Below are 24,383 nucleotides of genomic sequence, written 5' to 3'. Positions count from 1 at the left end.
ACCCCAACCAAAATCTTTATGGATGTTGTAATTGGTAGAGTGCTAATTTCACTTGAATTCAGATGGATAGATGTAAGGTCACAAGTGAGGCGTGTGTCAAATAATTCACCAAACTTTTTTTATACTTTTGATCGCAGTGGCTTTTAAAAAGCCCAGGCCTGAGCAACTGTTATTGACTAGCGCTGAATTATTGACACTGGCAAACAGTGATGTAAAGTGGTACAACGTTGATACTTTCCCTCAGGCTTAATAGCGGTAAACAGTCTATCAGGTAACGTAGAGAAGGTGGGAGACAATAGCTCAGCACTACTAGCCGTGCGAACAAACTATCTGCTGATGAATGCTGACAAAGTGGAAGAGAAAAGTTTTGGCTAGGAGCAGTTAGCATTGCCATTTCCATTGACCATTTTCCCAACAATTGTAATATTTTATGGCGCTGAAAAATCTTTAAAGTGATGGTATTGCAGAGTTTTGCTGTTAAGGTTTTATAATCGTGCACATGGATTTCATTGTGTTATAAGACTGTGTGAAGTGCCACCTAAGTAGTGTTAAAGCCATAGGGCACAGAGTGGGAAATGTGGAGTAGAAGTTTAAAAATTACATAGGTTTCTGTTATTTTTGTCTTCACACAGATTCATCATGCCAATTGCAGTATTTAGCAATTCTTCATCCAATATCATGATTGTAAGCCTTCAGATAGAATATTTATATTATTTTATACTACGCTTTGGTAAATTGTGAAATGGTTTTCTTTCGATTTTTACAGTCAGGCCAGCCACAGACTCATGTCCTCCTATGAAGGGGAATAGATTGCTTTCTTGTTAATTAGCAAATGAAAGAGGGGAAGCTTGGAAAGCTAATTAAGACCTAATCTATAGATTTCAAAATCGTGTGGAATTCCCATTTTCTTGAGTTCAACATCTTCATCATAATCTTCTTTCTTTCAGAGAGAGGGACCGTAGCCTGATATGTCTGGGCATCATTATAATTATGTAGTAATGACATCATACGCTTAGATGTTACCTTCCCAGAACTCCCCGCAAAGTTATAAAATGCTTAATACGGGGTTATGTGTGCTTTTTTTACAGTGTAACTACATAGTCTAATAAGTGGTTATGTTCTTTATTACAGTGTAATTATATGGTCTAACAAGTAGTTATGTTCTTTATTACAGTGTAATTATATGGTTTAACAAGTAGTTATGTTCTTTATTACAGTGTAACTACATAGTCTAACAAGTGGTTATGTTCTTTATTACAGTGTAATTATATGGTCTAACAAGTAGTTATGTTCTTTATTACAGTGTAACTACATAGTCTAACAAGTAGTTATGTTCTTTATTACAGTGTAATTATATGGTCTAACAAGTGATTATGTTCTTTATTACAGTGTAATTATATGGTCTAACAAGTAGTTATGTTCTTTATTACAGTGTAACTACATAGTCTAACAAGTAGTTATGTTCTTTATTACAGTGTAATTCTATGGTCTAACAAGTAGTTATGTTCTTTATTACAGTGTAACTACATAGTCTAACAAGTAGTTATGTTCTTTATTACAGTGTAATTATATGGTCTAACAAGTAGTTATGTTCTTTATTACAGTGTAATTATATGGTCTAACAAGTGGTTATGTTCTTTATTAGAGTGTAATTATATGGTCTAACAAGTGGTTATGTTCTTTATTACAGTGTAATTATATGGTCTAACAAGTAGTTATGTTCTTTATTACAGTGTAATTATATGGTCTAACAAGTAGTTATGTTCTTTATTACAGTGTAATTATATGGTCTAACAAGTGGTTATGTGCTGTATTACAGTGTAACTACATAGTCCCGTGTCTAATAGTCATCGTCATCTTCCTGTGCTTCCAACAAAAAGCCTACGTGTCCCCTCCTAACCTACCAGCTTTGATTTGGCTACTTGTAATGTATGGGTAAGTAGCACCAGAATGATATCCATATTTTTATGTGCTGACTTACCCAGTTCAAAGAAGTTTTAAGAAAAAAAGAAAATTGTGATTGGACTATGGATGTAATGTTTATATGGAGCAATGTAGATTCATGTTCAAATCCACCCTCTGAATGGCACACACACACAATCCATGTCTCAATTGTCTCAAGATTTAGAAATCATTCTTTAACCTGTCTCCTCCCCTTCCTCTACACTGATTGAAGAGGATTTAACAAGTGACATCAATAAGGGATCATAGCTTTCACCTGGATTCACCTGGACAGTCTGTCATAAAAAGTGATAGGTGTTCTTAATGTTTTGTAATGTGTAGTCAGCAAACATCTCATGCAACCTACAAATAATATTTGAGTCCTGTTCAATTCCAATTCACCCATTTTCCACATAGTATGCCACAGTCAATGCATTTCATGGTGAAATTAACTCTCTTCCCGGAATTTGTTCTGAACCCTTCATGTCTGTATACCCCTCTTCATATATCTCCCCCTATCTCCATTCCTATTGTACTGTTTAAATAGTAAAATATGAAAAATTAAGCTTCTGTTCATGTACCGTCTGTATTTTCAGGTGGTCTATCACACCCATGATGTACCCAGCCTCGTTTATCTTCAGTGTCCCCAGCACGGCCTACGTGGTGCTGACCTGCGTCAACCTCTTCATCGGCATCAATGGCAGCTTGGCCACCTTCGTCATGGAGCTGATCGATGATGATGTAGGTGGTGCGGGTTGCTGCTTTCCTAAATCGTCAAATGTACAGTGTCCATAATAGGAGCTTCAGTGTAACAAGGTGTAGGTGTCCGTGTCCTTTTGACTGTGAGGCTGTCCTAATTTTATTTTATTTAACTAGGCAAGTCAGTCAATAACAAATGCTTATTTATAATGACGGCCTACACCGGCCAAACCCGGACGACGCTGGGCCAAATGTGCGCCGCCCTATTGGACTCCTAATATCGGCTGGTTGTGATACAGCCTGGATTCGAACCAGGGTCTCTGTAGTGACGCCTCTAGCACTGAGATGCAATTCCTTAGACCACAGCGCCACCCGGGAGCCTAGGGAGCCTAATATGCACACCGTACATACTGGGGGAAAAGTACACATGTTGTATCAAAGAAATGATTGCTCAATCGACTAATATATCAGGAAGATTACATTTTTGTCTAGCTAACTGATCCCTGTCCTCGATATACCGCAGTGTATTCTTGGATATGCTTTCAACGTGTGCAAGGAAGGAGCTTTTCCTCCAGAAATGACTTTTTAACTTTTTACCCACTCAATGAGTTTCAAAGGCGGTATTTTTAAATTCTCTTTTATGTTTAATTGTGAAGATAGGATTGTGTCTTCGGAGAATGTGCTTCATGCATCTTTAAATGAGCGTTCATTTATACCAAAAGCTTCCCTTTCTCCCGGGAGAATCAAAATACAAAGAAAGAAAGCAAGCAAGAGAAAAAGACAGAACTTGAGAGAGTGTTAAAAAGATAGATGGAAACAATGAGGGAAGTAGAGAGAGAGAGAGAGGCCACTTCTCAGTCTGTGGAAGTCAAAGTTTTTGTCATGTTTACTTGTGTTTAGACTGAATTACAAGCATTTCTTCTAAGGATGCAATTTACTTAGTTTAGCTGTTCTTTATAAGCTGGAACTCAAATTACCAACATGTGTTAACCCACACAATCATACAAGTATAGTTTCTAAGTTGTCCTCACCTTTTTATATAATGAATGAACCACATTATATATAAAAGTAAAAAATATGAAACAACTTGTAATAATGTGGGCTGCTACATAATGGGTAAAAGTGAGTAAAGAACAGTTAACAGTCTTGACTGACATTGGTGTTCAATGTCTTTTTTGTTGTTGTTAACATCATACTTTGCTGCCTTTATATGCTAAATTAAGATGCAATTTGTGACTGAACCTGGCAATTGATTTAATTATAATACCTTCCACTTTAATTCACAATTGTAGATTTTCATGCGAGTCTCTTTTTCATGTTCAGGTAAATGAAATGTGCAAATTATTTTCCTTTGCCACAGTCTGTGTGTGTGTCTGGGAGAGTTTGTGTGTGCAGGCATGTGGGCAATGCGTGAGTGAGTGTGAGAAAGAGTGTGTGTGTGTGTGTGTGTGTGTGTGTGTGTGTGTGTGTGTGTGTGTGTGTGTGTGTGTGTGTGTGTGTGTGTGTGTGTGTGTGTGTGTGTGTGTGTGTGTGTGTGTGTGTGTGTGTGTGTGTGTGTGTGTGTGACTTCACTCTGACAAATTGCAATATCAGGTTCCCCCATCTGAGCTTCTGCTTCAAAAGTCAGCTAAATCTAATCTCCACTCCAAACTGAGCAGATTTTAGCATCACTATCCATGTTTCCATACACAGTTTTTATGCGGGTAAAGTCATACCGTATACAAAAAAAAATCAAGACAGCTGTGATGGAAACAGGAAGGTTCTGTAGATTTTATAAATGCCAACAGATAATGGTGGGATCTTTTTGTGTCGGAAAAATTAATTATGTGAGAAATGGTGGTAGAAATGCCTTTATGGGCAAATATTGACATAATAACCATCATATCGAAGTAATATATCTTGACGATATGGTATGTGCTCCTCCCACTACGACAAGGGAAAGCATGCAGTTTATTAGGCTACAGATAACCTGATGAACTTCACAAGGTGGTGAAAGTGGACAGTGATCTTGATGCTCCTTTACCAGAAATATTTAGGGTCTGATTCTGATGACATGATCAAAAAGTTTACTTATTTATTTTTATCGATGCTTTACTCTCGATTGACCCCCCAAAATATTCTCGCTCTTATCCATAATAATCTCATCAGTGGAGGCTGCTCAGGGAAGGATGGCTCATAATAATGGCTGGAACGGAGCGAATAGATTGGCATCAAACACACGGAAACCAAAAATATAAACACAACATGTTTTTTATTTATTTTATTTATTTCACCTTTATGTAACTTCTCTGGGATATGTGGGACGCTTGCCAAAAGCCAGGGAAAATGCAGAGCGCCAAATTCAAATAAAATGATATACAAATCAAACTTTCATTAAATCACACATGTAAGATACCAAATTAAAGCTACACTCGTTGTGAATCCAGCCAACATGTCAGATTTCAAAAAGGCTTTTCGGCGAAAGCATTAGATGCTATTATCTGATGATAGCACAACAGTAAACAAAGAGAGTGTAGCATATTTCAACCCTGCAGGCGCAACACAAAACACAGAAATAAAATATAAATCATGCCTTACCTTTGACGAGCTTCTTTTGTTGGCACTCCAATATGTCCCATAAACATCACAAATGGTCCTTTTGTTCGATTAATTCCGTCCATATATATCCAAAATGTCCATTCATTTGGCGCCTTTGATCCAGAAAAAAACAGCTTCCAATTTGCGCAACGTCACTACAAAAAATCTCAAAAATTACCTGTAAACTTTTACTACTATTACAACTACTTTTGTAATACAACTTTAGGTATTTTTAAACGTTAATAATCGATCAAATTGAAGACGGGTCTATCTGTTTTCAATACAGGAGTACAACAAACTAACGCTACTTTTCTAGTCTTGCGCAAATCTCAAACAGTACACATAACGTTACTCTGATTCAAGATGGCCGTACTTCTTCATTGCACAAAGGAATAGCCTCAACCAATTTCCAAAGACTGGTGACATCCAGTGGAAGCGGTAGGACCTGCAAACAAGTCCCTTAGAAATGTAGTATCCCAATAATAACTCATTGAACAGACAGTGACCTCAAAAAAAAGAATCTGAATGGTTAGTCCTCGGGGTTTTGCCTGCTACATCAGTTCTGTTATACTCACAGACATGTTTCAAACAGTTTTAGAAACGTCAGAGTGTTTTCTATCCAAATCTACTAATAATATGCATATCTTATATTCTGGGGATGAGTAGAAGGAAGTTGAAATTGGCCACGCTATTTATCCAAAAGTGAAAATGCTGCCCCCTATCCCGAAGAGGTTCAGGTAGGCTAGTTGAGAAGAAGTTCTCATTTACAACTGCGACCTGGCCAAGATAAAGCAATGCAGTTCGACACATACAACAACACAGAGTTGCACATAGAATAAACAAACATACAGTCAATAATACAGTAGAAAAAGTCTATATACAGTGTGTGCAAATGAGGTAAGATAAGGGTGGTAAGGCAATAAATAGGCCATGGTGGCGAAGTAATTACAATATACCAATTAAACACTGGAGTGATAGATGTACAGAAGATGAATGTGCAAGTACAGTTGTGGCCAAAGTTTTGAGAATGACACAAATATTCCTTTTCACAAAGTCTGCTGCCTGAGTTTGTATGATGGCAATTTGCATATACTCCAGAATGTTATGAAGAATGATCCGGTGAAATGCAATTCATTGCAAAGTCCCTCTTTGCCATGCAAATTAACTGAATCCCACAAAAAAAACATGTCCACTGCATTTCAGCACTGCCACAAAAGGACCAGCTGACATCATATCAGTGATTCTCTCGTTAACACAGGTGTGAGTGTTGATGAGGGCAAGGCTGAAGATCACTCTGTCATGCTGATTGAGTTCGAATAGCAGACTGGAAGCTTCAAAAGGAGGGTGGTGCTTGGAATCATTGTTCTTCCTCTGTCAATTATGGTTACCTGCAAGGAAACACGTGCCGTCATCATTGCTTTGCACAAAAAGGGCTTCATAGACAAGGATATTGCAGCCTGTAAGATTGCACCTAAATCAACCATTTATCGGATCATCAAGAACTTCAAGGAGAGTGGTTCAATTGTTGTGAAGAAGGCTTCAGGGCGCCCAAGAAAGTCCAGCAAGCGCCAGGACCGTCTCCTAAATTTGATTCAGCTGCGGGATCGGGGCACCACCAGTACAGAGCTTGCTCAGGAATGGCAGCAGGCAGGTGTGAGTGTATCTGCACACACAGTGAGGCAAAGACTTTTGGAGGATGGCCTGGTGTCAAGAAGGGCAGCAAAGAAGCCACTTCTCTCCAGGAAGAACATCAGGGACAGACTGATATTCTGCAAAGGGTACAGGGATTGGACTGCTGAGGACTGGAGTAAAGTCATTTTCTCTGATGAAACCCCTTTCTGATTGTTTGTGGCATCCGGAAAAAAGCTTGTTCGGAGAAGACAAGGTGAGCGCTACCATCAGTCCTGTGCCATGCCAACAGTAAAGCATCCTGAGACCATTCATGTGTGGTGTCGCTTCTCAGCCAAGGAAGTGGGCTCACTCACAATTTTGCCTAAAAACACAGCCATGAATAAAGAATGGTACCAACACATCCTCCGAGTTCAACTTCTCCCAACCATCCAGCAACAATTTGGTGACGAATAATGCCTTTTCCAGCAAGATGGAGCACCTTGCCATAAGGCAAAAGTGATAACTAAGTGTCTCGGGGAACAAAACATCGACATTTTGGGTTCATGGCCAGGAAACTCCGCAGACCTTAATCCCATTGAGAACTTGTGGTCAATCCTCAAGAGGCGGGTGGACAAACAAAAACCCACAAATTCTGACAACTCCAAGCATTGATTATGCAAGGATTGGCTGCCATCATTCAGGATGTGGCCCAGAAATCAACCTCTCTAGGGTATATGGGACGGTAGCGCCCCACCTCTTCAACAGCCAGTGAAACTGCAGGGCGCCAAATTCAAAACAACAGAAATCCCATAATTAAAATTCCTCAAACTTACATGTATTTTACACCATTTTAAAGATCCACTTGTTGTAAATCCAGCCACAGTGTCCGATTTCAAAAAGGCTTTACAACGAAAGCAAACCAAACGATTAAGTTAGGTGAGTGCCTATTCACAGAGTAACACAGCCATTTTTCTAGCCAAAGAGAGGATTCACAAAAAGCAGAAATACAGATCAAATTAATCACTAACCTTTGATGATCTTCATCGGATGACACTCATAGGACTTCATGTTACACAAGACATGTATGTTTTGTTCGGTAAAGTTCATATTTATATCCAAAAATCTGAGTTTACATTGGCGCCTTACGTTCAAAAGTTCCAAAACATCCTTTGATTTTGCAAAGTGCCACATCAATTTACAGGAATAGTCATAATAAACATTGCTAAAAGATACAACTGTTATGCATGGAATTTTAGATGCACCTCTCCTTAATGCAACCGCTGTGTCAGAAATCTAAAAATCTTTACGAAAAAAGCAACCCATGCAATAATCTGAGTCGGCGCTCAGAGCACAATCAAGACACAAATAGAGCCGCCATATTATGCAGTCAACAGAAGTCAGAAGTAACATTATAAACTAGAGGTCAACCGATTAATCGGAATGGCCGATTAATTAGGGCCGATTTCAAGTTTTCATAACAATCGGAAATCGGTAGTTTTGGACGATGATTTCGATGATTTTTTTTATTTTTCAATTTTTTTTTCACCTTTTATTTAACTAGGCAAGTCAGTTAACCTCTACCGAGCACCTACCCTGGGTCCGGGAGCTCCCCCCACCCCCCCACACTGATTAGCATCGCTAGCATAGCGTCACAATTAAATAGTAGCATCTAAATATCATTAAATCACAAGTCCAAGACACCTAATGAAAGATACAGATCCTGTGAATAAAGCCACCATTTCAGATTTTTATAATGGTTTACAGGGAAGACACAATATGTAAATCTATTAGCTAAACACGTTAGCAAAAGACACCATTTTTTTACTCCAACAGTTTTTTCCTGCGTCAGTAGCTATCACTAATTCGACTAAATAAAAATATATATAGCCACTAACCAAGAAACAACTTCATAAGATGACAGTCTGATAACATATTTATGGTATAGCATAGTTTTTTTTTGAAAAATGTGCATTTTTCAGGTATAAATCACAGTTCTACATTGCAGCTGCAATCTGAAATAGTGCCGACGCAGCCAGAACAATTACAGAGACCAACGTCATATAACTAATTACTTATCTTAAAACATTTCAGAAAAAATACACAGCGTACAGATATTGAAAGCCCAACATCTGGTGAATCCAAACAATATTTCAGATTTATTAAATGTTTTATAGCGAAAACAAAATGTAGCGCTAAATTAGCATAGCCACGCCAGCCAGAACCAGCTGGGCGCCCACGACCAGTTCACATGCACGACAGATATATGAAATAACATCGTAAATTGGGTCTTACTATTGCTGATCTTTCATCAGAATGTTGATCAAGGTGTCCTTAGTCCTGATGAGTCGTTCAATCCATTCATAATGGCAACTTTCCCTCTTCATTTAGCATAGGTACTGGTCGACTGGCACGGTTCTGTCCAAAGTAAAAAAAACTCACAGAACGGAACACGGCAAAACTCCCGAAAAAATTCAAATAATCTGATTAAACTATATTGAAAAAACATACATTAAGATGATATGGTCACATGTATCAAACAAACTTCGAGACGGAGATAGTTTTCATCCGTAACGGCAGCAAAACAGTAGACAATCGCACCTCCAAATCGCGTGATTCAGAGAACCGGAAGTTGTCGGTCACGCCAAAGAAATAGGTCTTATTTCACGTCAGTACAAGATAAACAAAAAAATTCTCCTCTGACGTCCTCTTGACACCCAGAGGAAGACGAATGAAGTGTGTTTCGGGTCATAGGTGGCGTGACCATATATAGGCAGAGCGTTGAAGCGAGCATACACATCTTGCATTCTTCTTCTTGGTCAGGGAAAGTGCTGTCAAATGACTTCTGTTTCACTCAGAGACAAAATTGAAACGGTTTTAGAAACTATAGATTGTTTTCTATCCAATGGCATTAATTATATGCATATAGTAAGAGCAATAATTGAATAAGAGGCAGTTTAATCTGTAGAGGAAATTATGCTAACGCGAAAACAGCACCCCCTGTATTCTCAAGAAGTTAATTAAGAACACATTCTTATTTTCAATGACGGCCTTGGAATGGTGTCTTAACTGCCTTGTTCAGGAGCAGAATGACAGATTTTTACCTTGTCAGCTCAGGGATTCAATCTTGCAACCTTATGGTTAAATAGTCCAACGCTCTAACCACCTGCCTCACGAGGAGCCAGCCTGTTACGCGAATGCAGTAAAAAGCCAAGGTAAGTTGCTAGCTAGCATTAAACTTATCTAATAAAAAACAATCAATCAATCATAATTACTAGTTAACCTGTTTGGCGTGCAAGCCCGACGTCGGTACACTTATGCCAGCTCAAAGTGCAGGGCGTGAAATTCAAAATATATATTTTTTTAATATTTAACTTTCACACATTAACAAGTCCAAGACACCAGATGAAAGGTACACATCTTGTGAATCCAGCCAACATGTCCGATTTTTAAAATGTTTTACAGGGAAGACACAGTAAATCTATTAGCTAACCACGTTAGCAAAAGACACAACTTTTTTTACTCCATCAGTTTCTTACTCCATCAGTAGCTATCACAAATTCGAACAAATAAAGATATAAATAGCCACTAACCAAGAAACAACTTCATCAGATGACAGTCTGATAACATATTTATTGTATAGCATATGTTTTGTTAGAAAAATGTGCATATTTCAGGTATAAATCATAGTTTACATTGCAGCTACAGTCAGAAATTGTACCGAAAGCAGCCATAATAATTACAGGCACCAACCTCAAATACCTAATTACTCATCATAAAACATTTCTGAAAAATACATAGTGTACAGCAAATGAAAGACAGGCATCTTGTGATTCCAGCCAATATTTCCGATTTATTAAGTGTTTTACAGCGAAAAAAAATGTAGCGTTATATTAGCTTAGCACAATAGCCAGAAACACTTGGGCGCCGGCGACTACGACAGATATATGAAATAACATCATAAAATGGGTCTTACTTTTGCTGATCTTTCATCAGAATGTTGGACAAGGTGTCCTTTGTCCAGAACAGTCGTTGTTTGGATTCAGAACGGCAACTTTCCCTCTTCATTTAGCGAGCGCGCTAGCCGGGTGGCACGACACTCTCCATGTCAACAAATGGAAGAGAACGGAACACGGCAAAACTCCCGAAAAAAATTCAATAATCTGATGAAACTATATTGAAAAAACCTACTTTACGATGATATGGTGACATGTATCAAATAAAATCAAAGCCGGAGATTGTAGTCGCCTATAACGGCAGCTAAACAAAAGGCAATCCCACTGTCCAGCTCGTGCTCTTCAGAGTACCGAAAATGGGGGACACGTCATTCCAAGATGATGTGTTCCATCTCAGACCAAGATAATCACTTCATTTCTTCTCTCACAGCCTCTTGACACCCAGAGGAAGGTGTATGACGTGCATGTATACTAATAGGTCTTGTGCCCATTTATAGGCAGGAAGAAGAACAGAGCATCGATTTCAGACTTTCCACTTCCTGGTCAGGAAATGTGCTGCAGAATGAGTTCTGTTTCACTCAGAGAAATAATTCAAACGGTTTTAGAAACTAGAATGTGTTTTCTATCCAATAGTAATAATAATATGCATATTGTACGAGCAAGAATTGAGTACGAGGCCGTTTGAAATGGACACCTTTTATCTGGCTACTCAATACTGCCCCTTGCAGCCCAAACAGGTTAAACGTTAGCTTTCTTACATGGCACATATTGCACTTTTACTTTCTTCTCCAACACTTTGTTTTTGCATTATTTAAACCAAATTGAACATGTCATAATTTATTTGAGGCTAAATTGATTTTATTGATGTATTATATTAAGTTAAAATAAGTGTTCATTCAGTATTCTTGTAATTGTGATTATTACAAATAAATAAAAAAAATCGTCCAATTAATTGCTATCGGCTTTTTTGCGTCCTCAAATAATTGTTATCGGTATCGGCGTTGAAAAATCATAATCGGTCGATCTCTATTTTAAACATTCACTTACCTTTGATGATCTTCATCAGATTGCACTCCCAGGAATCCCAGTTCCACAATAAATGTTTGTTTAGTTCGATAATGTACATAATTTATGTCCAAATTCCTCTTTGTTGTTCTAGCGTTCAGTACACTTTCAAAACTCACGACGCGCGGGCAGGTCCAGCGGAAAGTACGAACGAAAAGTTCAAAAAGTTATATTACAGTCTGTAAAAACATGACAAACGAAGTATTGAATCAATCTTCAGGATGTTTTTAACATAATTCTTCAATAATGTTCCAACCGGAGTATTCCGTTGTCTTCAGAAGTGCGATGGAACAGAGCTCGCTCTCACGTGAACGCGCATAGTCAAGGCATGTTCAGGTCATGATAGACCTTACTCATTCCTCTCTCCTTTAGCCCCGCTTCACAGTAGAGGCATCAGACAAGGTTCTAAAGACTGTTGACATCTAGTGGAAGCCTTAGGAAGTGCAACATTACCAATATCCCACTGTATCTTCAATAGGAGCTGAGTTGAAAGTCGACCAACCTAAGATTTCCCACTTTCTGGTTGGATTTTTTCTCAGGTTTTTGCCTGCCATATGAGTTCTATTACACTCACAGACATCATTCAAGCAGTTTTAGAAACTTCAGAGTGTTTTCTATCCCAATCTACTAATAATATGCCTCCTCTAGCTTTTATGGCTTTGTTGCAGGCCGTTTACTCTGGGCATGCTTTTCATCCGGACGTGAAAATACTGCCCCCTACCCCAAAGAAGTTAATTGACAGCATGCCAGGGCGGATTGCAGAGGTCTTGAAAAAAAAGGGTCAACACTGCAAATATTGACTCTTTGCACCAACTTCATGTTATTGTCAATAAAAGCCTTTGACACTAATGAAATGCTTGTAAATATACTTCAGTATTCCATAGTAAGATCTGACAAAAATATCTAAAGACACTGAAGAAGCAAACTTTGTGGAAATTAATATTTGTGTCATTCTCAAAACTTTTGGCCATGACTGTAGAGATGCTGGGCTGCAAAGGAGCAAGCTCACATAAATAAATACCGTATGGGGATGAGGAAGTTGGATGGGCTATTTACAGATGGGCTAACATGTTGGTCCCATGTTTTTTCCATACACACAAAAAGCTTATATCTCTAAAATGTTGTGTGCAAATTTGTTTACATACCTGTTAGTGAGCATTTCTTATTTGCCAAGAAAATCCATCCACCTGACAGGTGTGGGATATCAAGAAGCTGATTAAACAGCATGATCATTACACAGATACACCTTGTGCTGGGGACAATAAAAGGCCACTCTAAAATGTGCAGTTTTGTCATAGAACACAATGCCACAGATGTTTCAAGTTTTGAGGGGGTGTGCAATTGGCATTCTGACTGCAGGAATGTCCACCAGAGCTGTTGCCAGAGAATTGAATATTAATTTCTCTCTTTTAGAGAATTTGGCAGTACATCCGACCGGCCTCACAACCGCAGACCATTTGTATGGCATCGTGTGGGTGAGCGATTTGCTGATGTCAATGTGAATGTGAGTGCCCCATGGTGGTGGTGGGGTTATGGTGTGGGCAGGCATAAGCTACGGACAACGAACACAATTGCATTTTTTTCGATGGCATTTTGAATGCAGAGATGCCGTGAAGAGATCCTAAGGCCCATTGTTATCCATTCATCCGCTGCCATCACCTCATGTTTTAGCATGATAATGCATGGACCCCTTTCTCAAGGATCTGTAAACAATTCCTGGTATCTGAAAATTCTATGGCCTGCATACTCACCAGACATGTCGGGTCATTGAGCATGTTTGGGATGCTCTGGATTGACGTCTACGCAGCGTATTCCAGTTCCCGCTTATACCCAGCTACTTCGCACAGCTATTGAAGAGTGGGACAACATTCCACAGACTACAATCGACAGCCTGATCAACTCTATGCCAAGGAGATGTGTCGCGCTGCATGAGGCAAATGGTGGTCACACCAGATACTGACTAATTTTCTGATCCATGCCCCTACCTTTTTTATATATATATCTGTGAACAACAGGTGCATATTTGTATTCCCAGTCATGTGAAATCCATAGATTAGGGCCTAATGAATTTCTTTCAATTGGATGATTTCCTTATATGAATTGTAACTCAGTAAAATCTTTGAAATTGTTGCATGCTGCATGTTGCATTGATATTTTTGTTCAGTAAATTTGATACCATTGCACTTATTTCGCTCCAGCCTTTACCACGAGCCCGTCCTCCACCAACCTCCTGTGAATGTCATCATGTAGACTAGCCTACACGCACAGCCTACCTGCACTTTACCTGCGAGCGGTTGGCTAGAGCATACATGCCAAGACCAGAATAGGGGAATTTACTGTTTAACCTTTCACGAGCCTCTACCCCGGGTCCGGGAGCACCCCCCACCCCCTAGCATCGCTAGCATAGCGTCACAATTAAATAGTAGCATCTAAATATCATTAAATCACAAGTCCAAGACACCTAATGAAAGATACAGATCCTGTGAATAAAGCCACCATTTCAGATTTTTTAAATGTTTTACAGGGAAGACACAATATGTAAATCTATTGGCTAAACACGTTAGCAAAAATCACCATTTTTCTTTGTCCACCATTTTCTCTCAACACCAGTAGCTATCACCAATTCGGCTAAACTAAGATATTGATAGCCCCTAACCAAGAAAAAACCTCATCAGATGACAGTCTGATAACATATTTATGGTATAGGATAGGTTTTGTTAGAAAAATGTGCATATTTCAGGTATAAATCATAGTTTGCCATTGCAGCCACCATCACAAATCTCACCAAAGCTCCTAGAATTACTACAGAGAGCAACTTGTATTACCAATTTACTCATCATAAAACATTTCTTAAAAATACACAGCACATAGCAATGGAAAGACACAGATCTTGTGAATTCAGACAACATTTCAGATTTTCTAAGTGTTTTACGGCGAAAACACAATAAATCGTTATATTAGCATACCACATATGCAAACGTTACCCGAGCACTGATTCAAGCCAAAGAGAGCGATATCGTTATCATCGCCAAAATATATTAATTTCTTCACTAACCTTCTCAGAATTCTTCAGATGACACTCCTGTAACATCATATTACAACATACATATAGAGTTTGTTCGAAAATGTGCATATTTAGCCACCAAAATCATGGTTAGACAATGACAAAAGTAGCACACCTGGTCAGAAAATGTCGTGCACCATATTAGACAGTGATCTAGTCTTATACATAAATACTCATAAACTTGACTAAAAAATACAGGGTGGACAGCGATTGATAGACAATTTAATTCTTAATACAATCGCGGAATTACATTTTTTAAATGATCCTTACTTTTCAATACAGGTTGCGCCAAGCGAAGCTATAGCAAACAAAATGGCGGCAGAAGCGTTTAACATTTTTCGACAGAAACACGATTTATCATCATAAATTGTTCTTACTATGATCTGTTCTCCCATCAGAATCTTGGGCAATCAATCCTTTCTTGGGTCTAATCTTCTTTTGGTTGAAAGATGTCCACTTGTCCGTCGAAATGCCCACTAACGTACGACCGGGACCCCGAAACGTGCCCGGAGCTTCAAAGTGTATTACAAAGCAATGCCTCAAAATCGCACTAAACGGATATAAATTGCTATAAAATGGTTTAAATTAACTACCTTATGATGTTTCTAACACCTATAACGAGTAAAAAGATGACCGACGCTATATTACTGGCTAAACCAAGGCTTGGAAAAAGGCCAGTCAGATATCCTTCTTGCGTTGAGCGCAGAGTCCAAAGGAACGCTACTTCCGGTATTTGGTGATTTATAGAGCCCATGATTGCGCATTCGACTCCATTCAAATTGTCACCACTTACTGACATCTAGAGGAATGCGTGGGCAGTGTTTGTATCCTCATAGGATCTACAGTGGCTTTAAAACTGATCTGGAACCAGAGGCCAAGAGTTCTGAAAACTCACTCACTGGGAGGAAAAGTGCTGTAGAATGTGTTCTGTTCCACTCAGAGACATAATTCAAACGGCTATAGAAACTAGAGAGTGTTTTCTATCCAATAATAACAATAATATGCATATTGTACGAGCAAGAATTGAGTACTAGGCAGTTTAATCTGTAGAGAAAATTATGCTAATGCGAAACAGCACCCCCTATAGTTGCAAGATTAATGCAACAGTTTTTGTGACAAAGCTATCGGGAGAGTGGAAAATGCGATGGAAACACATTGAACTTTAGATTTTTATTCGGTACATAGAAACTTAACCTGTCTAGGATCAGCGTGGCGCTAGCGGCACCCCCCCCCCCCCCCCCCCCACTGAAAAACCAGTGCCGCGAAATTCAAAAAAAATATTTTTTTAAAATATTTAACTTTCACACATTAAAGTCCAATACAGCTAATGAAAGACACAGATCTTATGAATCCAGTCAACATTTCCGATTTTTAAAATGTTTTACAGGGAAGACACAATATGTAAAGATGTACATCTATTACCTAAAAACACATTAGCATAATCCACCATCTTTTATTTGTCCACCAACACCAGTAGCCATCACCAATTCGGCTAAACTAAGATATTTATAGCCCCTAACCAACAAAAAAACTCATTAGATGACAGTCTGATAACATATTTATGGTATGGGATAGGTTTTGTTAGAAAAAAGTGCATATTTCAGGTATATGGCATAGTTTACAATTGCACCCACCATCACAAATGGACTAGAATAATTACAATGAGCAACGTGTTTACCTAACTACTAATCATCAAACATTTCGTAAAAATACACAGCATACACGAATCGAAAGACACAGATCCTGTGAATACAGACAATATTTCAGATTTTCTAAGTGTCTTACAGCGAAAACACAATAAATCGTTATATTAGCTTAGCACATAGCAATTAGCAGCCCAGCATTGATTCTAGCCAAAGTGAGCGATAAAAGTCAACATCGCCAAAAGATATTAATTTTTTCACTAACCTTCTCAGAATTCTTCCGATGACACTCCTGTAACATCACATTACAACATGCATATACAGTTTGATCGAAAATGTTTATATTTAGCCACCAAAATCATGGTTAGACAATGTGAAATGTAGACAAGCTGGTAAAGAAAACGTCCTTGCGCCACTTAGACAGTGATCTACTCTTATACATAAATACTCATAAACGTGACTAAAAAATATAGGGTGGACAGGGATTGATAGACAATTTAATTCTTAATACAATTGCGTTATTACATTTTTTAATTTATCCTTACTTTTCAATACAGTTTGCGCCAAGCGAAGCTACGTCAAAAAACATGGCGTCCTAAGCCACTAAAATGTTTCGACAGAAACACGATTTATCATAATAAAAATGTCCTACCTTGAGCTGTTCTTCCATCAGTATCTTGGGCAAAGGATCCTTTCTTGGGAGAAATCGTCTTTTGGTGGAAAGCTGTCCTCTTGCCATGTGGAAATGTCAACTACGTTCGGGATGAACTGAAAAGCGTGCCCAACTTTTCACATCGTTGCAAAAATAAATGTCCCAAAATCGCACTAAACGGATATAAATTGCTATAAAACGCTTTAAATTAACTACTTTGTGATGTTTGTAACTCCTATAACGAGTGAAAAGATGACCGGAGAAATATAACAGGCTAAACTAACGCTTGGAACAGGAGAGGGTCGGTGTCTTCCACGCGCGTTACGCAGCAAGAAAAGACTTGCTAGCTAAAGGTTTTTTTCATTTGTAGGGCCTGTGAACGAGCAATCGAGCCCGTTGGAATCGTCATCACGTAAAGGCATCCAGGGGAAGACGTAAGAAGTGTCCGTATAGTCATAGCAACGACAGAGCCCTTTTAAATGACTTCAGAAAAGTGGCCAACGTTTCTCAAATCTGACTCCATGTCAGGGAAATTGCTGTAGAATGGGCTCTGTTCCACTTAGAGACAAAATTTCAACTCCTATAGAAACTATAGACTGTTTTCTATCCAATAATAATAATAATATGCATATTGTACGATCAAGGATTTTGTGGGAAGCCGTTTAAAAAATTAGCCACATTAGCATAAATAGTCTAAACAGCGCCCCCATCCCCAACAGGTTAAGCAAAAAAGTACATTTTATGTGCACTACGTCATCACGCACTAGTTTCTATCCGCAACAAGTCCATTTGGTGGAAACACATCACTGGTGGGAAGATCTGTCATCAATTGGATGGAAACCTAGTTTTTCATACGCTCATGTCCTTTGAACATTCATCTTCTTTCCACTCTCTCTGGTTTCTCAGACGCAGCTTAATGTTGGCTGTCTTCTTTTTTACATAATGAGACAAACTCATTTGCATAGCGATTTCATTATCGTCATTGCCGTCGTTCATCATCGGTTTGTTTTTTGTTTGTCTGTTTGCTGGCAACCTCCCCATCAAACAGTCATCTTTTTGTTGTGACTTGTTTTCCCATATATCTATCGGTATTGTTCTGGCAAATCATATTCCTAAGGGGCTCTGGCAATATAATAATGGAGGCATGCCGGTCGCTGCCAATCTGGCAAGTGACCTACCGCGCATTTCCTTGTCAAGGGCATTTGCCTAGTGTATTAGAAAGCCTGCTGTGTAGTGTAGCTCTCCGGGTCAATTGAGACATTGCTGATGGGGGACAATGACAGCCCAGCTATCACTCCTGGGGATGTAAAAGCAGATAAGAGCCCAGTAGGTGGCCACGAGCCGGGGCTGATGCATCACTTATCCTACCAGTTAACTGTCACTGTTGAATCACCTGGAAGAAATGGGCTGTGACATGCTGGGATGCTGGTGGTTTCCACGGGTTCCTCTGTTCCTCTGTTCTGTTCTGATAAACTGGATGAACAGAGGAGCCAAAATGGCTGCCGTAGATAAGAACACACAAGACCACGCCCCAGTTCACCGCGGCAGGTTGTAGAGCGATATCTGACAGCTCCATCTTTCTCCGTCGTCTCTATTTCCACACCTTCGTTCTATCTCGTCCACCCTGCGCTGCGACGAGAGGCAAAATGGGAACAGCAATGTTGAAGTTCTCTTCATTCTCCGTTGTATTTCTCCACTGAAGGTCAAAGTTAATACACCTAGCTCCCCGCTATGGGAAGATGTCTAGAGGGAAGGAGTAAAAATAGCCAAAACTGGAGGGAAAAGGAAAGCATGGCTGCAGCAGCACATATATTACTTTACGTCCCAGTTTTATCTGGAGACTGAGCGAGGGAGCATGGGAGTTTTCTCAGCTCCCTGTGGATCGCATCTATCGCAGTCTGCCTTGTATGCATGAGACAGTGTTTGAGTCAATAGCCCAGCCGTTAGCCACTCAGACAAGCCGGTTGGGCACCTAAATGGATCTGGCCTGGTTGGGGGCCTGAGTGATTCAGGAGGGGGGCAGTCATGGGGCTGTATTAGTTCTGCCGTGTCATGACCCTCTGTACTGTGATTTGGAATTGCTATGCTGGGCATTATGTCTGGATCTTGTCTACTCTCCCAGGGAATTGCCGTTTAATTGCACTGTGTGTGCGGGTGGAGTGGGTGGTTGGGGGGGGAGGGGGTATTAAATACATAAATATTTGTATTCCTAACAGCATGTACTTCTGTCTACCTCTTTTTGAGAATAATATAGTGTGTTGTGTATACAATGTTACATTCTATTTTGGATGTGCATTACTGATTATGAAGTTTCCCTTTAACATTAACACATCTAGTTTGAGAAATTGGCTAATGGTCGCCCTCCCCAAAACTCTTTCAGACATATATATATATATTCTTTTTTGTAAGTCCCTCCGGTCAAGATGAAGGCGATGCTAGGGGAATATGAACACTAAAGCAATATGGGTCAGACTAGAGCCTTGGAGATTTTTTCACTTCAGAACCCATTTGGAGATGATTTATGGGCATATAGCACAAACTTTGAAGAAAATTGTCACGCGTTTCATCATCGCCTAAGAGCTTCTTAGATCTCCTTGATGAACACCCAGTCGAGAGAAGATCTGTTATTTCACGTATTGATCTCGAATTAGGTCTCTATTCCTTCACATTCTTCTTGATGACAAATGGGCCCCGGCTGTACAAGGTCATTGGTTTGCTTTTGTTATTTCAGTTTTTCCAATTCACTTATGTTTCTAACTTTAGGCTCTTTTAGGCTTATGCCAGCTTCTTGCCAGCTCCTTTGCTTGAAATTCTATTCAGCTCCAGCTTTAAATTCTAAGACTTTACTCAAGGGGTTGTAGTTTGACTATGATTAATAACTTTGTCAAATGTAGTTGAGTGGGAGTGCGTCCAGTACGTGTTGATATGACCAGATATATTCAAATTGAGCTTCTTAGCGTTGACAATAAAAGGTAGCTAAGTAATACATTATATGGATGGCCAGGATCTCATGCTTGACGTTTTGTTGGCCAGCGTGACCTTAAGTCCTTGAGGAAAACGTGTAAAAGTTGAAAAAGGCAAAGATGAATTGGCAGACCTATTGCTGGACATTTGAGAGTTAGCGTTGACACCATGATCAATTAGGTATTTTCGTTATGCATACTTCCCTGCAGGGAATTTAGGCCAGTGCTCGGACAGCCCAACTACTCACAGGTAGAAATGGTCAATTTACTGCTGCATGTGGACTACCATTGACATTCCAACTCTAACCTTTGATCTGTAGCTTAAGTTTTGCCATTAGCAGAGAAAATATTTACTTGAAGTTGAGCTACATCATTACTGCTGTATACCCAAAGTCAGACATGAAGACAAAAATAAACTTTATTTTAATGATGACGGTAGTGAGTTATTTACCCCCAATGACCAAAGGCCCCAATTAAATCCATAACAGATCAAGGAAACTTTACTTCTAAATGAATTGTGAATGTTTGCACTATATCGAATGTGTTAACTCAGAGATAGCTGCAAACACTCTGTGTGGACAACGTCATTGGATAATGCCTCTGAACCACACCTGTGCTTGAAAAATATAGCAGAAACGTGTGTGAACCGTAACGTGGTTTACCTTTATCTACAGTTGATTGAATTGCGGGCCAAGTTAGGCCTTTTCATGATGCCATTCCTCAAACTAAAGTAACAAATTGCAGAGCAAGTGCAAATCCCCATGATGAAATCTGACAACATAAGGTGTCATCCGTGATTCTCATCTGCCGCTCCACATTGCACTGTGTTAAGCAACGCATACAACTTTTCGCCCTGGGTCTACCGAAGGAGGAAACGGTGAATTTATGGTTTTCACAACGTACGCTAGCGTCTTTGAAGACTACCCTGAGACCAAACAGATGCATTTTGCATAAGCTGGCTTTAGAACGGCATGTAAATACAGAAGTGGCAATATCTACTGTATCTCTCTTTCTTTCTTTCTCTCTTTTTCTCATTCACTCTCCCCCATCTCTCTCTCCCCCATCTCTCTCTCTCTCTCCCCCATATCTCTCTCTCTCCCCCCATCTCTCTCTCTGTCTCTCTGTCTCTCTGTCTCTCTGTCTCTCTGTCTCTCTGTCTCTCTGTCTCTCTGTCTCTCTCTCTCTCTCTCTCTCTCTCTCTCTCTCTCTCTCTCTCTCTCTCTCTCTCTCTCTCTCTCTCTCTCTCTCTCTCTCTCTCTCTCTCTCTCTCTCATTCCCTCAATCTTCGGTAATGAAAGCAATGTGGAGAACCGACGCTGGCGGTGTTGTAGAATCAGTGCAGACTGGCTATCTTTCATTCTGTCTTCATTTAATTAATTAGGGCTTGTGTGTTTTAAAAGGCACCATCGTTCAGCAATACAGCTACAGGGAGAAGGGATTTCAGGAGGGGTGGCTTAATCAGGAAGGGAGGAAAAAGGGAAATGTCCGCAACTCTGGTATGCTCCCATGGTGATTTAACCACACCAACAATCCGAGTTGGATCTTCGTCAGGTCTTATATCACTCTGAAACACCTATTTAAATCAACTCTAGAGGGCTTGTACATCCGGTCAATTCAATACATCCATTACATTGAATACATTAACATCACAATAAGTATTACACAGTAGACATATGGAAATACATGAATACATTTAGGTTTGTATCTACTTTTTTCTTTGATATGTTCATCTGTCCTGCACCTAATTAATTGGATTTGCATATATTTCTGTAATTTGTATTTAAATCAGGAAGGGCCCTAACCTGGGTAATGAAAAGCCAATAAAAGTGTGTGTGTGTGTGTGTGTGTGTGTGTGTGTGTGTGCGTGTGCGTGTGCGCGTGCGCGTGCGCGTGCGCGTGCACGTGAGTCCATTCCTGTGAATGTGTCTGTTGTAGCAAGTGGGAAGGTGTTGGTCTTTCAAAGTCTCAGTGCTTGGGATGAGAATGTTTGTATCTGTATGTATGAGCAGCTGCTCCTGCCCTCACGTAACGCGGGTGAGGGAGACATCACCGAGTGAGCGTGCCCTAAATGACAAGTCAAGGCTAATTTCCATGTCATTTAGCAAGCAGTGTGCCTCCACTGATGAGCGCGCACGGAGGGTGCGCTTTAATTATCTGGGGAGTGTCGAAACACTCTTAATGCCAAGAGCACTCTTTTCCCGCCACCGCAAGCTCCAAATCCGCTGCTTCCCTCAGGTCACTCGACAGACTCGTGCCTCCGCATGTGCAACACAGACAGCAGGTTCCCTGTGATGTCATGCCATAATGTGCCCTTGTGTTTTGCTGTGTTTCTTGTCTTTTATGAGTCGCATATATGTTGTTGTTGTTTTTGTTATCCCTCCTTACAGAAAATCTCGCACATCAATGACATTGTGAAGCAGGTGCTGCTGATTTTCCCGCACTTCTGTCTGGGTCGAGGGCTCATCGACATGGGCAAGAACCAGGCCATGGCCACTGTGTTTGAACGCTTCGGTGAGCATCCTCCACACCACCTTTGCGCTTAAATACTACACTATAGGGAGTACATTGTTGGGGGGAAAACATTTAAAATAATGATGACAAAACTGTAAAAGTGTAAATAATGCCACACTATTTCTGAAGTGATCACAAAGGCTTCATCCTAATATATACTCTCACTGTACTGTAAACTGCTTTGGATAAAAGTGGCATTTTAATATTATATTACTAAGATTCATCAGTGATTCATCAGATTCATCAGTGCAAAGCTTTTCCCTCCTAGCAATATGGAATAACATTTAAGTGGTAGGATGAAAGGTCAAATGAAGCTGAGTAATTTAAGGAAAAGAAAGAAAGAAAGAAAGTACAGTACAGTGTAAAGAAAGACAATGTCACGGCTTTAACTTTGGTTTTGTCTTTCAAGAGTCAGTAGAGAATAACAAGTGCAAACTCTCCACTGCTGCACATTGTTGTCTAAATATCCTTGAAAAGAAATGGAGGGAATTGGCAGATTCATTTAACTCGACAGTTGATTGTTGTAGGTGACAATACAGAAGGTGGGAGGAAGGGTCTGACTATTCTCCTGTAAGAACATTTGGTACCAAACATTTTGGGGTTTAGGATTTACCAAAGGCCAATAGCTTAGCTACTTTGTTTAATTTAGTCCTCTACTTATACAATGCCTTTACAGCATCTTCATACTTTCACACATAGGGCCCATGGATGTTACCAGTACCCTTTACAGGACTAAACATATCACCTCCTCTTAAGTGTCGCTGCATTATTACCAAATAGGATAACATTTGACCAATAACGTGACCGTAGCCCTCGGCCGCCATTCTCAACGCTACATCTAGAAAGCGAAAGGGGATAGGTACACGGGGGAGATTGAGAGGCAGAGAGACACATGAAAGGCGGGAGCAAAGGCTTTATCTGAGGAATAGATCTGGCAGGAAATAGCCGTTTGAGGAATCATTTGCGGTGGCGAGCGTAAAGAGGAAAGCAATCACAGCTTTAAAAAGCTCGTCTGGAGAGGGCCTATTTGCGAGACAATGAGACTGAAAACGCTTCCGTTTCTGTCTTTCATCCCTCCTGAACATAGAGGCTGTTGAGACTTGAGAGAGAGATGGATAGGGAGGGAGGGAGGCAGAGAGAGGTGGGGGGGGTACTGAGCTAACATATGGAATTGTTTTAAGATGGTCATACCATGTATCATTTAGCTATTTGATTTGGAAATGTAGAACCCCTTTAGGTATCCCCCAAAAAAATATAGAATTGGGCCTGTACTACTATAGCCCATAGGGTCCTGTTTTAAATTACGTTCAGCTTATAAAGGCTTCATAATGACTTCATAAGCACTACATAAATGCGTTACAAAACATCTATAACCGTATGTCATGCTTTATAAAGGGTTTATAAATGTGGCATAGGTGTGTGACATAATCACCAATGTCAACTGTGACATAACCCGCTATGTCGAATATAATATAAACATGTGCTTTATAAAGGGTGACATGTTGTGTTGAAGGATGGCATAGTCTGAAGTCATGTTACTCACATTACACCTAATCTCATTCCCAGACACTTTCGCCCAAATAGGTGGAAACACTGGTGGACCAACACATTCAAACTTGGCCTTCATTACTTAGGGTTAGATTTAAAATCAACGTTTAAGAAATGTATTGTGGAAATGGGCATGGTTTAGCCATAATTATGACA

The 24,383-nt window shown here is 39.8% G+C and overlaps 1 protein-coding gene across 1 annotated transcript in view; it reads left to right on the top strand.

The window, feature by feature from the left end:
• LOC129865721 (phospholipid-transporting ATPase ABCA1-like) overlaps positions 1-24,383 on the top strand; it is a 295,904-nt gene that overhangs the window by 223,370 nt on the left and 48,151 nt on the right. Inside the window, exons 37-39 of the mRNA XM_055938689.1 lie at positions 1,820-1,935; positions 2,538-2,682; positions 22,556-22,679. Coding sequence (XP_055794664.1) covers positions 1,820-1,935; positions 2,538-2,682; positions 22,556-22,679 — 385 coding nt within the window. The remainder of the gene's footprint in view (positions 1-1,819; positions 1,936-2,537; positions 2,683-22,555; positions 22,680-24,383) is intronic.

Source organism: Salvelinus fontinalis, chromosome 11 (genome assembly GCF_029448725.1).
Source record: "Salvelinus fontinalis isolate EN_2023a chromosome 11, ASM2944872v1, whole genome shotgun sequence".
Taxonomy (NCBI): Eukaryota; Metazoa; Chordata; class Actinopteri; order Salmoniformes; family Salmonidae; genus Salvelinus; species Salvelinus fontinalis.
The sequence above is the reverse complement of the archived record's forward strand: the minus strand, read 5'-3'. Positions and strand labels throughout refer to the sequence as shown.